The following is a 15,078-nucleotide window of genomic DNA, read 5'->3' as shown; positions in this document are numbered from 1 at the left end:
CATTGGGAAGATAATTGGGGTAGGGCGAGAGAAGGAGCAAGAGAAACAATGAAGCAAAAATAAAAAAAGGGCTAAATGTTTAGAACAATCCTGAATATTACACGGAAATGAATGTTATCGCTCAACACATTACCGTTGACTCCCTGCACATGACAGATTGTGAACAGACTCACCTGTCTAACAGAATTCAAGTTTTGGATGCCCAGCCCCACTGAGCCAAAGGCCTGATTAGGTAGTGCACTGTTTGAAGGGGGAAGCTTCAGGCTTGGTGTGGACATGTACTGTAAGTTTTGGGGCTCTTCTGCTATAATGCCATCTTGATTGGACAGAGACAAAGACAGCTGGGCAGGGAAAGCGGGTTTGGAAAAAGCACACAACGGAAAGCTCATCAGTTGCAGAAAGGCAGGACATGGCAGGAACAAGAGAAGAGATGAAGGGTTAGCATCTATTTGAAGTCCACAAGCAGAGTTAAATGGTTTGTTACCAACAGAAAGATTCCATAATGAACAAGTCACATTACAAATGCTGATTATTACCAAATACAGCATACAAAGTGAATATAGCCACATCGTGATGGAAAACATTTGAGCATGATAATGAATTTTGAGTAAATCACAATACTCCTCATGTATTACTTTCAAACCCCAGTGACAAAAATCCTAGTTTCATTAGTGAATACAATCCACAAAGGATTGGAGTTTAATTACCATCGGTGATCTGTTTTAATTAACACTGAGGACTTGCTTCCAGAGTGGAATCCAGATAAACAATAGTGATGACCCACGCCCAGATCCAAATTAGCCATGTCCCACTTTTGCACCACTCATGTCTACCAAAATTACCTGAAGGTGATTTTTTAAAAAAGGGCCCAACTCTTTCTATGACACACCCAGAACAGGAAGGAATACTAACCTTATCATAATAAGGATTGCGTTCCATGGAAGACTCTTTGGAAATCTGAGGACGAGAAGCATGTCCTTTGCCTATAATGCCATTATATTCTCCAATGTTCATGCCGTGCTTGTCCATCTCCATTCTCTTATCTCTTAACATACCTGGAAAGGCGGGAGGTTCAGGCAGGTTTGCTCACTGTTGTTTAAGTGTGGTCAGCTAACAATGATTCTATTCAGAACTGAAAATTGCTGTACGTGAGTGGAGGATGTTAATTTGAAATAAAAGCAAAATACTGCGGATGCTGGTAATCTGGATGTTAATTTGAGTTTGGTGCAATAGCATCTTACCAACAGGTATGTCCGTCTTATTGCTCTTGGTGTCTTCAGCAGACTCCCTCTGTAACATGTAGAAACCACCTTAAATATCAGAATTCTTGCCATTCAGGAAAATCCACATCTGCATCATCAGTAAGAAGCTTAAGAGATAATTTCTCTGATTCCCAGTTACTGTCCCATCCTCAGTTTATAGGATGGTAATTTAAGAACAGGTCACCCTTCTGCATTTCTCAGTCAAGAAATTGACCAGTTCGAGTAGGTATTCAGGTAGCCCAGTGGTGCAGTCCACGGTGAAGATATGGAATCAGCTGAGGAGGTGTTTTAGGGTGGAAGGGATGTTGGCGCTAACTCCGCTGTGTGAAAATCATGGGTTTGAGCCGGGGGGGGATAGATAGTGTATCCAGGAGGTGGAGGGAAGTGGGGCTGGTTAAGGTGAGGGATTTGTATTTGGAGGAAGGGTTTGCCAGTCTGGAGGAGCTAAGGGAGAGGGTAGAGCTACCAAGGGGTAGTGAGTTCAGGTATCTACAGGTTAGGGACTTTGCACAAAAGGTCTGGAAGGGGTTCCCTAGATTGCCGGGATACACCCTGCTGGAGCGACTTCTGCTTCTGGATGTGGAAGGGGAGGGAAGAATTGGGGATATATACAAGTGGCTGGGGAGCAGGGAGGCAAGCGGGTGGTGAAGATCAAGGAGAAATGGGAAGCGGAATTGGGAATGGAGATCAATTGGGGAGTATGGAGTGAGGCACTGCGAAGGGTAAACAGGATCTCCTCTTGTGCAAGGATGAGCCGGATACAGTTTAAGGTCGTGCACAGGGTGCATATGACTTGGGCGAGAATGAGTGGGTTCTTTCAGGGGGTAGATGATGAGTGTGAGAGGTGTGGGTGGGGGCCAGCGAATCATGCGCACATGTTTTGGGGTTGTGAAAAACTGGGAAGATTCTGGGCGGGAGTGTGCGCGGTCTTAGCCAGGATAGTGGAGGAGGGAGTGGACCCGGACTCTTTGGTGGTGATATTTGGGGTTTCAGAGAAGCCGGAGCTCATTGAGAGGAAGAAGGCCGATGTCTGGGCCTTCACCTCTCTGATTGCACAGCGACAAATTTTGCTGGAGTGGCGGTCGGCATCGCCACCGGGGGGAGCAGCATGGTTGGGTGACTGTATGACTTCCTACAGTTAGAGAAAATAAAGTATGAGTTAAGGGGCTCAGCAGGGGAGTTTGAGAAAAGGTGGGGGATGTTTGTGACCGTGTTTGAGGAGCTGTTCGTCACAGGGGGGTAGGGTGGGTGAGTGATGGGGGCGGGGTGAAAAAGGAGAAAAATCTGTACAAACTGTTTAGTTGATTGTTGGGAAGAAGGTTTCCCGGGGTGTTTATTTGCTGTAACCTACTTTGATACAAGTTTGAATAAAATGAGTTTAAAAAAAAAAGAAATTGAACAGTTGGCGAGTGAACGTCAATGGCAAAGGGCAAGTTTGAGTTCAGCACCTTGGGTTGGGAAGATGAATGCTATTCGAAGCATGACTATCTATCGCTGCTGGGTAACAAGCACTGAACCATCTCACTCAGGTATTGATAAAACACATGAATAGTAAAAGCAGCAGCGTTCTGGATTCTAGCTAAAGAAAAGCAGTGTTTCTCAAAAGAAGAGAAAAAAGACAAATTATTTTTATTTCTTTTTAAAAATAAAATAAGATTACCCAATTATTTTTTTTCTAACTAAGGGGCAATTTAGCGTGGCCAATCCACCTAACCTGCACATCTTTGGGTTGTAGGGGTGAAACCCATGCAGACACGGGGAGAACGTCCAAACTCCACGCAGTGGCCTGGGGCTGGGATTGAACCTGGGTCCTCAGCGCCCTAGGCTGCAGTGCTAATTATTGTGCTGCCCGACAAACTATTTTTTTTTTACATGGTTAGCAAACAGTGATTACTAAGAATTTACACTCCATATTGCATTAACAAGCAAAAAACACTATGGAGTAAAACTCAAAAATGCTCAAAGATCCCATTCCTGCCACAAGCACTTCAGAATCCCTAAGTACTTTTGAGGCATGATAAAATCCCAGAATAAGATTGAAATCAATCAATCCTTTCCAGTCCAAGGGGGTTCTGATCAACTCTTCCAAATTAAGTTTGAATCAGGGCACAAGAACGGAAAGGACATCACCTACAGTTTATCTTAAAAGAGAACTCCAATCAATTCTGTCTGGCCAGGACCATTAGTGTGAAGAATCCAACCCACAGTATGAGACAGGTATTTGTCTGCACACTGAAGGGGTGAAAGAGAGAGAGAGATAAATGAGAGAACTGAACTGTTTCCGCATTGTACTTTAAAATTTTTTTTTTAAAATTTGATTCTCCTTTTGCACATTTTCTCCCAAATTTGCACCCACCAACAATAAACAATAAGCAGTAACGAATATGTCAATCCCCATAGCAACAACAACAATCCCATCCTCCCACCAACCCCCAAACTGCCCGCATGTTAACATAAACTAACAAAAAGGAATCAGGAATCACCCATAGTCACCATTAATACACTGTCCCCCCCCCCCCCCCCCCCCCCCCCCCCAATGTTCGACGTTATCCAATTCTCGAAAGTGCATAATGAATAACGGCCATGAATTGTAGAACCACTCCATCGGTCCCCCCAGTTCAAACTTAACCTTCTCAAGAGTCAAGAATTCCAACAGGTCCCCCCGCCACGCCAGGGCAGAGGGTGGAGAGGTTGCTCTCCAACCCATCAGGATCCACCTTCGGGCGATCAACGAAGCGAAAGGTTCAACGTCTGCCTCCGCACCCGTTTACAACCCCGGCTGGTCCGACACCCCGAATATGGCCTCCCAAGGGCCCGGGTCCAGTTTCATGTGCACCACTTTAGAGATTACCCTAAAAACCTCCTTCCAGTAATCCTCCAGCTTTGGACAGGACCAAAACATATGAATGTGATTTGCAGGGACCCCCCGCAACATTCATACACATCTTCTCCCCAAAGAGCCGGCTCATCCTCGCATTTGTGAGGTGTGCTCTATATACAACCCTCAGCTGTATCAGCCCCAACCTCACGCACGAGATGGAGGCGTTCACTCTCCGAGCACCTCACACCAGAACCTCTCCTCCATACCCTCTCTCAACTCTTCCTCCCACTTTGCTTTGATCCCCTCTAGTGGTGCCTTCTCCTCTTCCAAAATAGCCCCGTAAACCGCCGACACCATCCCCTTCTCCAGTCCCCCTGTCGTCAGCAGCTCCTCCAGCAAAGTGGAGGCCGGCTTCACCAGGAAGATCTGTATCTCCTTCCTGGCAAAATCTCGAACCTACATGTATCTAAACATGTCCCCCTGCTCCAGTCCATACTTCGCTCCCAGCTTCTTCAATCCTGAAAACCGACCCCCAAGAAACAAATCTTTAGTGTCTTAATCCCCTTCTCCTCCCATTTCCTAAAATTTCCGTCCCACTTCCCTGGCTCAAATCTGTGGTTCCTTCTGCATTGTACTTACAGGAAATCCAATGTTAGAGAATTGCTTCATTAATTGATTCATCCACATATCATCTGGTTTGTTTCCCCCTTTCATCATGCCCTATAGAGAAAAAAACTAGTCACATATGTCACTGGGAACAGGGAAGCCAAAACCTAGATTCAAAAACCCAAATCCTTCTTGGAAAAAGATTGTGCTCGGTCACACTGGCACTCATCGCACGCACACCGTCTTTAAGACAGAGATAGATAGGTTCTTGATTAAGAAGGGATTCAGGGGTTATGGGGAGAAGGCAGGAGAATGGGGACAAGAAATATACCAGCATGATTGAATAGCGGAGCAAACTCGATGGGCCGAATGGTCTAATTCTGCTCCTATGTCTTATGGTCTTATTGCCCGAGAATAATTTAATTTTGAGACACAAAGTGGGCACTGTTTTTCTCCATGATTTGCTCACCTGTCTCCCCTCTCTGCATCACACACCCATGCCTGAGACCAGACAGGGTATTAGAGCTGGGAGAACATGTTTACTATGATCCTCCCAACAGGTTGGCACTGCATAGTCTGAAGGATATAATTCCAGGAGGGACCAAAAGTAAAGCACCAAAACAGACCGACTGCTACACAAAACATGACTGTTAATTGATTAAATCACAGTATCAGACTTCAGTGAAGCGCCTTTACAGCAATACAATGGTACTTGCAGTGGCTTTTAAAATTAGATATATTAAACTGCCAGCTACCTAATTTTAAATTTGTCACGGCGAACATCCTAAACCCATAACAACATTATTTAACAGTACTTCAGAACATAAGAACACAGGATCATAAGAAATAGGAGCAGTAGTACACCGTATAGCCTACTCGATCTTTCAATAGGAGCACGGTTGATCTTTGGTTTCAACTCCACTTTGCTGCCCGCGCAGTCTTAAATATATTTAATGATGGAGCATCCACAACTATCTGGGGTGGAGAATTCCAAAGAAATGTCTCATCTTAGTTCTAAATTATTGATTCCTTATCTGAGGCTGTGCCTCAGTGTTCTAAATACCCCAGCCAGGAGAAACAATCTCTGGGTTATCCTGTTAGGTCCAGTAAGAATCATGTTATGTTTCAATTCGATCATTTCTCATCCTTCTAAACTCCAGACAATATAAACTCAAAATTTATTCTGCCTATCATAGGACAACCCTCTCACCCCAGGACCTATCCAGCAAACCTTCACTATGCAGCCTTGAATGCAAGTATATCCTTCCATAAATATGGAGACTAAAAGTGCGCACAGTATTCCAAGTGTGGTCCCACCAAATCACTGAACAATTATTTTCTATAAAGGCTAACGAGTGCAGAAAGATTGAGCGAGGTTAAAAGGCAAGTGCTTTTAAAATAAAGAGGCACAAAACCAGACACACGGTACATCTTTGAGGTTAGTGATTTAGTCATAAGCAATATGGTTCGCAAAAAAAATGCCTACCTTTTGAGCCATCTTTTTTGATGCCCAGTTTGAAGAGGAGCTGTTATCTTGCGCGATGTTGCTGTTCCACATCACCGACTCTCCTTCTTCATCTTCCCAGCTGGAATGACGAGTTCCTGGCACCGATGCTTCCTCATCACCCCAGCCATCTTGCATAGGTTTGGGGGCTGTAAATAACAGATCACTGAATACAAGTGCCGAGAAAAGTATGGTCTCGTTTTCCCTCCCACCCCCTTTTCGAAACCCAGGGCGGTAAACATTTCTGAGCAATGTTGGTCTTGTCCTATGATGACGCAGTAATATTTTTCATAATTTATTTTGGACGTTCATCCAGTTGGATTAATGCCATGCAGGAATGTTAAAACACCCAAATAGAAGGGTAGTCTACGACCCAGTAGTGATATGTCATGACATGCTTTGCAGGGCTGCTCTTGTAACTGCACACAAAGAACCATATGTAGATTTTTATATATATTTATTTTCACAACCCCAACTGGAAGCTGAAGGACATTGCAAGATTGCAGACCTTTTCGTTGGGAGAGGGGCAACAAAGGCACTTTGTCTGTCAGAGGGAGCAAAACGAAGGCTGACTTCATGTCTTTTAAAAATATATATTTATTCAAATTTTTCAACAAATTTTCAACAAACCACCCCCCCCCCCCAAACAAGAATAAACCAATAGGGAAAACCCCCCACCTTCACCCAAACGCCACCCCAAAAGAACCCCCCCCCCCCCCCCCCCAGGCCCTGGGCTGCAGTTGACCACCTCCTGACGCTCCGCGAGATAGTCTAGGAACGGTTGCCACTGCCCGAGGAACCCTTGCACAGACTCCTGCAAGGCAAACTTTATCCTCTCCAGCTTGATAAACCCTGCCATGTCATTGATCCAGGCTTCCACACTAGGGAGCTTTGCATCTTTCCATAGTAGCAAAATCCTCCGCCGGGCTACCAGGGACGCAAAAGCCAGAACACTGGCCTCTTTCGCCTCCTGCACTCGCGGCTCGTCCGATACCCCAAATAATGCCAATCCCCAGCTCGGCTTGACCCGGGCATTCACCAACTTGGACACAGTCCTCGTAAAACCCCTCCAAAACCCATCCAGCACCGGGCACGACCAGAACATATGGACGTGGTTTGCCGGGCTCCCCGAACACCTCCCATATCTGTCCTGCACCCCAAAGAACCTACTCAACCTCGCCCCTGTCATATGCGCTCTGTGAGTAACTTTGAACTGTATTAGGTTGAGCCTGGCACAAGAGGAAGAATTAACCCTACTCAGGGCATCAGCCCACAGACCCTCATCTATCTCCTCCCCAAGCTCCTCCTCCCACTTGCCCTTTAACTCCTCCACTGAGGCCTCCTCCTCTTCCTTCAGCTCCTGGTAAATCGCCGAAATCTTGCCTTCTCCAACCCATACACCCAAAATCACCCTGTCCTGAATCCCACGTGCCGGAAGCAGCGGGAATTCCCTCACCTGCCGCCTCACAAACGCCCTCACGTGCATGTACCTGAAAGTGTTTCCCGGGAGTAGCCCAAACTTCTCCTCCAGCGCCCCTAGGCTCGCAAACGTCCCATCGATGAACAGGTCCCCCATTCTTCTAATCCCTGCCCGATGCCAGCTCCGAAACCCCCCATCCATCTCTCCCAGGACGAACCGATGATTCTCCCGAATCGGTGACCAAACCGAGGCTCCCACCTCGCCCCTGTGTCGCCTCCACTGCCCCCGGATCTTCAGCATCGCCGCCACCACCAGACTCGTGGTATACCTTGTCGGCGAGAGCGGCACCGTCACCAGCGCCCTCAGGCGCGTGCCCACACAGGACGCCGCCTCTAGCCTCTTCCATACCGCCCCCTCTCTCTCCATTACCCACTTACGGATCATCGCCACATTGGCAGCCCAATAATAGCCACACAGATTCGGCAGCACCAGCCCCTCCTGTCCCTGGCTACGCTCCAGAAGCACTCTCTTCACCCTCGGGGTCTTATTCGCCCACACAAATCCCATGATGCTCCTGTTTACCTGTTTGAAAAAGGCCTTGGGGATCAAAATGGGAAGGCACTGGAACACAAAGAGAAACCTCGGGAGGACCGTCATTTTGACCGACTGCACCCTACCCGTTAGTAAGAGTGGCAGCATATCCCATCTTTTAAAATCCTACTCCATCTGCTCCACGAACCGCGTCAAATTGAGCTTGTGCAGGGCCCCCCCGACTCCTAGCTACTTGGATCCCGAGGTACCGAAAGCTCCTTTCCGTCCTCTTTAGCGGTAGCTCATCTATCCCCCTTCCCTGGTCCCCTGAGTGCACCACAAAGAGCTCACTCTTCCCTACGTTGGGTTTATACCCCGAAACGTCCCCAAACTCCCCAAGGATCCTCATGGCTTCCACCTGGATCCGCAACGTACAACAACAGGTCATCGGCATACAACGACGCCCCCCCCCCCCCCCCCCCCCCCAAGATCCCCTCCATTTCCTGGACTCCCTCAGTGCCATGGCCAGCGGCTCAATTGCCAGTGCAAACAACAAGGGGGATAAGGGGCACCCCTGCCTCGTCCCCTGGTACAGCCGAAAGTACTCCGACCTCCGCCGGTTTGGAGCCACACTCGCCACCGGGGCTCTATATAGCAGCCTGACCCAACTGATGAACCCCTCCCCGAACCCAAACCTCCGCAACACTTCCCAAAGATACTCCCACTCCACCCGATCAAAGGCCTTCTCCGCGTCCATAGTTGCCACTACCTCCGCTTCCCCCTCCACCGATGGAATCATAATCACATTGAGGAGCCTCCGCACATTTGTATTTAGCTGCCTACCCTTCACAAATCCCATCTGGTCCTCATGAATCACTCCCGGGACACAGTCCTCAAATCTCGTAGCCAGCACCTTCGCCAGCAACATAGCGTCAACACTGAGGAGCGAGATCCGTCTATACGACCCACATTGCAATGGATCCTTGTCCCGCTTCAAGATCAAAGAAATCAGCGCCCTGGACATTGTCGGGGGCAAGGTCCCCCCCTCCCTCGCCTTATTAAAAGTCCTCACTAGCAACGGGCCCAGCAGGTCCACGTATTTCCTGTAAAATTCAACCGGGAACCCATCCGGCCCCGGGGCCTTCCCCGCCTGCATGCTCCCCAATCCTTTAACCAGCTCCTCCAGCCCAATCGGCACCCTAAAAACCAGCCACCTCCTCCTCCACCCTCAGGAACCTCAGCTGATCCAGGAATCATCGCATCCCCTCCTCCCCCGCTGGAGGCTCAGACCTGTACAGATCCCCATAGAAGTCCCTAAATACCTCATTTATTCTCACCGCACTCTGCACCGTATTCCCCCCTCTAACCTTGACTCCACCAATCTCCCTCGCTGCCTCCGTCTTACGAAGCTGATGTGCCAGCATCCGACTCGCCTTCTCCCCATACTCATACGCCGCCTCCTGCGCTTTCCTCCACTGTGCCTCTGCTTACCCCGTGGTCAACAGGTCGAATTCCGTCTGGAGGTTCTGTCGCTCCCTAAGCAGCCCCTCCTCGGGGGCCTCTGCATACCTCCTGTCCACCCTTAAAATCTCCGCCACCAACCTCTTCCTCTCCTCTCTCTTCTCCGTGGTCCCTAATGGAGATTAGCTCTCCCCTGACCACCGCCTTCAACGCCTCCCAGACTACCCCCACCTGCACCTCCCCGTTGTCGTTGGCCTCAAAGTATCTTTTAATATACCCCCGCACCCCCCCCCCCACCCTCATCCGCCAACAGTCCCACATCGAGGGGCCACAGCGGGCGCTGGTCCCTCTCCTCCCCCAACTCCAGCTCCACCCAATGCGGGGCGTGGTCCGAGATGGCTATGGCCGAATATTCCGTGCCCTCCACTTTCGGGATTAGCGCCCTACTCAAAATGAAAAAGTCTATCCGGGAGTAGGCTCTATGGATGTGGGAAAAGGAGGAAAATTCCCTGGCAAACCTCCATGGATCCACTACCCCCATCTGGTCCATAAACCCCCTGAGCACCTTGGCCGCAGCTAGCCTCTTACCCGCCCTAGAACGGTCCAGTGCTGGGTCCAGCACAGTGTTGAAGCCCCCCCCCCATTATCAAGGTTCCTACCTCCAGATCCGGAATCCGACCCAGCATCTGTTTCATAAATCCGGCATCATCCCAATTCGGGGCATATACGTTCACCAGTACCACCCGCACCCCCTGCAACCTACCACTCACCATCACATATCGACCTCCATTATCCACTACAATATTCAGTGCCTCGAACGACACCCGCTTCCCCACCAGTATTGCAACCCCTCTGTTCTTCGCATCCAGCCCTGAATGAAAGACCTGCCCTACCCAACCCTTTGCTGACTTTATGTCTTAACGAGTGGCCTGATAGACTTGACATTCGCAAGGCCTTAAGAGCAGGCTGTCTAAACAGGTACTTGAACAGAGAAAGGCTCTTAACACTGGGGAAACCGAAAGATGGGAAAGAATTCAAATAAAAGAGGGGTGGGACATCAATGCCTGACAACAGGTCTAAACCTCAATTAGTACCATTTTGTGGTTAAATAGTTAAGACATCTACACCAAATGTTAAGAATTGAATCTGTGCAATTGGTAGAAAAAGGTGTTAGATGAACAGAGCAAGGTGCACTTGTTAACTTAACCAACATATATTACATGTAACAAACCAAACATGTGATGGAGCTCATTACTCTCAAAGTCCAAATGCATAATGAATCACACCTACTCTCCAACGGTATACCAGTGTTGAAATTAGAAAGTGTTATGAGTTTTACCAGGTCTATTTGGAGGTGGTGGGGCAGCTGGGGTGTTGCCCCAACCAGAGGTACCAGCACTATCATTAACCGGCTCTCTCCAGCTGTTTCTTGTATCCATGGGTTGACCCCAAGCTGCGGTTCCATTGTCCACTGTCGCAGTTAGAGCAGGCGCTTCTCCCCAAGAGGATTCTGGTTTTGTTTGAATGTTGCAAGGTTCTCCCCAACCTTTATTAAACAAAAATAAAAGAACAAAAAAAATGCCCGGTTGATATCCTTGTCAACACAAGATGCACTTCCACTCCAGTGCTAAAATGAAGAGGATAGATTGGGACAGCTGGGATTGTTCTCTGTATAGAAGGTGGAGAATAAATTTGGTAGAGGTATTCAAAAACATGTGGGATCTGCAGAGAGTAGATAGGGAGAAACTGTTCCCATCGGTGGAGAACAGTGGAGGACACCAATTTAAGGTGCTTGGCAAAAGAACCTGAGGCAATATATTTTTTTATTTACAAAGACATAGTTAGGAACTGGAATGCATGCCTAAATGAGATGAAGTAGATTAAATCATGACAATCAAAAGGGAATTGGATAATTCTGAAGAGAACACATCTTTAGGACAAAGAGGAAAAGGCAGGAGATTGGGACTAGTTAAAATGTCTTCGCGAGAAGCCAATACGGTCATGATGGGCTGATTCTGTGTTGTAACTATTCAATAACTCTAAGATTCAAGTGGTCAACTGGACTGTACAACTAGCCAATTAAATCTTCACTCATACATTTAGCAATAAATGTTAGAAGACTGTTCTAATTTAAACTGCACAAATTTTATTCTGTCACTGAGGCCAGTGCTTTCCCACTGTATACCAACTGTGTTCTCGACACAAAGCACTACTTGCAATCTGAATGGAACCCTCTAGATGGTATCATTTCCCACATCAAGGTAGAGCTTGAACTAGGCAGCCAATTGGATCAGTACATTAGAGACTGTAGTAAAGGCCCAGTGGAGACACACAAAAAGGCTTACAGTAACGCAGCTGCTTCGTTCATCACAAAATAACAGACATCTACAGATCAGCTTCAGCAACAGTGATTAGTGTTTTGGGCACTTCACTTACCAACACCAGTGTTACTGTGCATGTTTTTAAGAAGTTTAACTTCTGTTCTACTTGGAACAATTCACCCACGCCCGGTCTTATGCAACTTGTGTCAAGATGAGTGACCCCTGAATGACTTGACAATTCATTAGTCTCCCCTCCATACCGCCCACCTCAACTCTGTACTCTTCAGAGAGCAGGGGATGATACGTCTGCTACTTTTCACCCAATGGAATGAAATTGTAAGTGAATACCACCACCGAGTAGGATGACTGAGCTTCATAGACTAGCTTTTCTTGATTCTTAATTCAAACCAAACAGCTCCCACTCCCTCCTTCCTTTCAAAATATCCAGCTTTGTAATCTTCAACTGATGTTCTGCCTCTTTTAACCCCTGCGTGAAGATTATCCCTCCGTGTATAAGAAAGGACAAGGCAATAGTGCAGGGTAGCAATATAGGTCATGATAACCAGAGAGTGAAAGGCAGGCAGACTTTCCAAACATAAGAGCGCACCAGCCAATAAGATCAGAGTAGGACAAAATGGTAAAAAGGCAGAATTGAGAGCCCAGATCAGAATGTTTGCAGCATTTGTAAACAAGATGAATGAGTTGAGAGCAGAGCACAAGGTGAAATAAATGGAAAAGGAGATGGTCTGCTTTTTTAATAAAGCACGAGGTCAATATAGTAGTGATAAACAATCTTGGTTCAGATGTCCTAAATGTAGAATCAATTTGGGCGGAGATAAGAAATAGCAAAGAAAGGAAGTCAGTGGTGGGAGGAGACCCCCTAACAGTATCTACGTTACAGGACACAGTACATAATCAGAAGATATGGGGCTTGTAGGAAAGTTACTACAATAATCATACAAAATTTTCATCTTATACAGATTAGACGAAATCAAATTGACAAAAGGTATACAGGGACATATGTTCATAAAATATATTCGATGCAATTTCTTAGAACAATATGTTCTGGAACCAACCAGGGAACAGATTATAGTAGACCTTGTAATATGTAATGTGACAGGATTAATTAATGACCCTATAATAAAGAGTCCCTTAGGCAAGAGTGAGCATAAGATAACATTTCACAGTTTGGGGGGGGAGACATGTGGTTGAAAACTAGTATCCTAAACTTAAACAAAGGCAACTAATTACAAGGGTATAAAGACAGAGCTGGCTAAAGTGAACTGGGAAAATAAAATTTATGATGGTACAGAAGCAGTGAGACATTTAAGGAGTTATTTCATATCTCACAACAAAGATAAATTCCATTGAGGAATAAATTCTACGAGAAGGGTGCACAATCTGTGGCTAATACAGGAAGTTACGGTTGTATCAAATTGAAAGAAAAGGTGTACAATTCTGCAAACATTAGTAGGCCAGAAGATTGGAAAAACTTCGGAAATAAGCAAACGGTGACATTAATAAAATTGAGAAATTAGAGTATGAAAGATAACTAGATAGAAATATAAAAACAGTAATAGTTTCTACATAGCGTTCAAAATATATAAGGAACGGAGGGCAAATTCATCCTTGAAAGTCCCCAGAAAACTGTGAAAAATCAATAATGGGGCGACAAATGCAAGATAAGTCAGAGGCAGAGTCTATAAGTGGAAGAGCATCAAGGGCAGGAGAGAGTGAACTTGTGACTGGGGCAGCTGGAAATTGAAGGAGCAGCTATTCTGGCTAGCGTTTGCTTTAGCGTTTATTGCAAAAGGACTGGAGTATAAATATAAAGAAGTGTCACTGCAATTGTATAGGGTGTTGGTGAGACCGCATCTAGAGTATTGAGTCCAGTTTTGGTCTCCTTATTTGAGGAAAGACGTGGTGGCATTGGAGGCAGTTCAGAGGAGGTTCACCAGATTGATTCTGAGGATAAAAGGGGTGACGTACGAGGAGAGATTAAACAGTTTGGGCTTATACTCGCTGGAGTTCAGAAGGATGAGAGGGGATCTGATCAAGGTATATAAAATACTAAAAGGGATTGGTTAGGTAAACGTGCACAAAATGTTTCCCCTTGTAGGGCAATCTAGAGCGAGAGATCGCAGATACAGGTTGAGAGGCGGTAGATTTAGAACTGAGATGATGAAGAACTACTCGCAGAGGGTGGTGAATGTGTGGAACTCGCTGCCCCACAGTGAGGTGGAATGAATAATTAAATGGTTTCAAGATGGAGATATATATATTTCAGATTAAAAAACAGGTTAAAGGGTTATGGGGAACAGGTTGGGAGATGGATTTGAGACAAGGAAGTACGCAGCTATCATCTGATTGAATGCTGGAGCAGGCTGGAAGTGCTGAATTGCCTACTTCTACACCTAATTCCTATATCATCACTAATCATTTTAAGAGGCGGCTGTTTTGAAAGGAGGTTAAGAAGTCGCACCTGCCAGGGCAGCACGGTGGCGCAGTGGTTAGCACTGCTGCCTCACGGCACCGAGGTCCCAGGTTCAATCCCGGCTTTGGGCCATTTTCCATGTGGGAGTTTGTACAGTCTCCCCGTTTGCATGGGTTTCGCCCCCACAAACCAAAGATGTGCAGGGTAGGTGGATTGGCCTCGCTAAATTGGCCATTAATTGGAAAAAATGATTTGGGTACTCCAAAATGTATTTTTAAAGAAAAGAAATCGCTTCTGCTATTAGGCCCACATAACCTAGATAAATTATTGTAGGGTTTGGGGTTAGATAAGCAAGGAAAGTTATCTATTTTAGGCTCAGTGCTTATTTTTTCAACTGAATGCGTACAGCGTCCAGCCCTGCTGTTTCAAGGCATACATGTTAATGTCCAAAGTAATTGGTGGTTGTTAATATATCCATAGGGATTAAGAAGCCTGTCAAGCAGGGGATTTTTATGGGTATTTTCAGTTTTAAGTCTGGGTGCAATATGTTCTGCCTTATATTTGATTCAAACCGTTTGGTAATTTTGTTAATTTGGAATTCACCGTCACCCTTTTCTTTTATAGTGTTCAGTTCATAATAGTTAAACGGCTCATGATTTCCAAAGAGTGAAGCCCATGTCACATAAAACACCTGTTGATAGTTCTGTCCTTATTCCCT

The 15,078-nt window shown here is 46.3% G+C and overlaps 1 protein-coding gene across 13 annotated transcripts in view; it reads right to left on the bottom strand.

Moving 5' to 3' along the window:
• The window catches only part of LOC140394184 (trinucleotide repeat-containing gene 6A protein-like), a 383,091-nt gene that overhangs the window by 48,887 nt on the left and 319,126 nt on the right, over positions 1-15,078 (bottom strand). For 8 of the 13 annotated variants that reach the window (XM_072481149.1, XM_072481147.1, XM_072481151.1 and 5 more), the window contains 6 exons: positions 10,945-11,151; positions 6,176-6,342; positions 4,723-4,803; positions 1,242-1,290; positions 913-1,055; positions 174-341 (listed from right to left, as the gene is read on the bottom strand). In XM_072481149.1, coding sequence (XP_072337250.1) covers positions 174-341; positions 913-1,055; positions 1,242-1,290; positions 4,723-4,803; positions 6,176-6,342; positions 10,945-11,151 — 815 coding nt within the window. The remainder of the gene's footprint in view (positions 1-173; positions 342-912; positions 1,056-1,241; positions 1,291-4,722; positions 4,804-6,175; positions 6,343-10,944; positions 11,152-15,078) is intronic. The other 5 variants (XM_072481152.1, XM_072481156.1, XM_072481159.1 and 2 more) reach the window with 2 other exon arrangements.

Source organism: Scyliorhinus torazame, chromosome 17 (assembly GCF_047496885.1).
Source record: "Scyliorhinus torazame isolate Kashiwa2021f chromosome 17, sScyTor2.1, whole genome shotgun sequence".
Lineage (NCBI taxonomy): Eukaryota > Metazoa > Chordata > Chondrichthyes > Carcharhiniformes > Scyliorhinidae > Scyliorhinus > Scyliorhinus torazame.
Note: the sequence above shows the minus strand (reverse complement) of the source record. Positions and strands in the feature narration are given on the sequence as shown.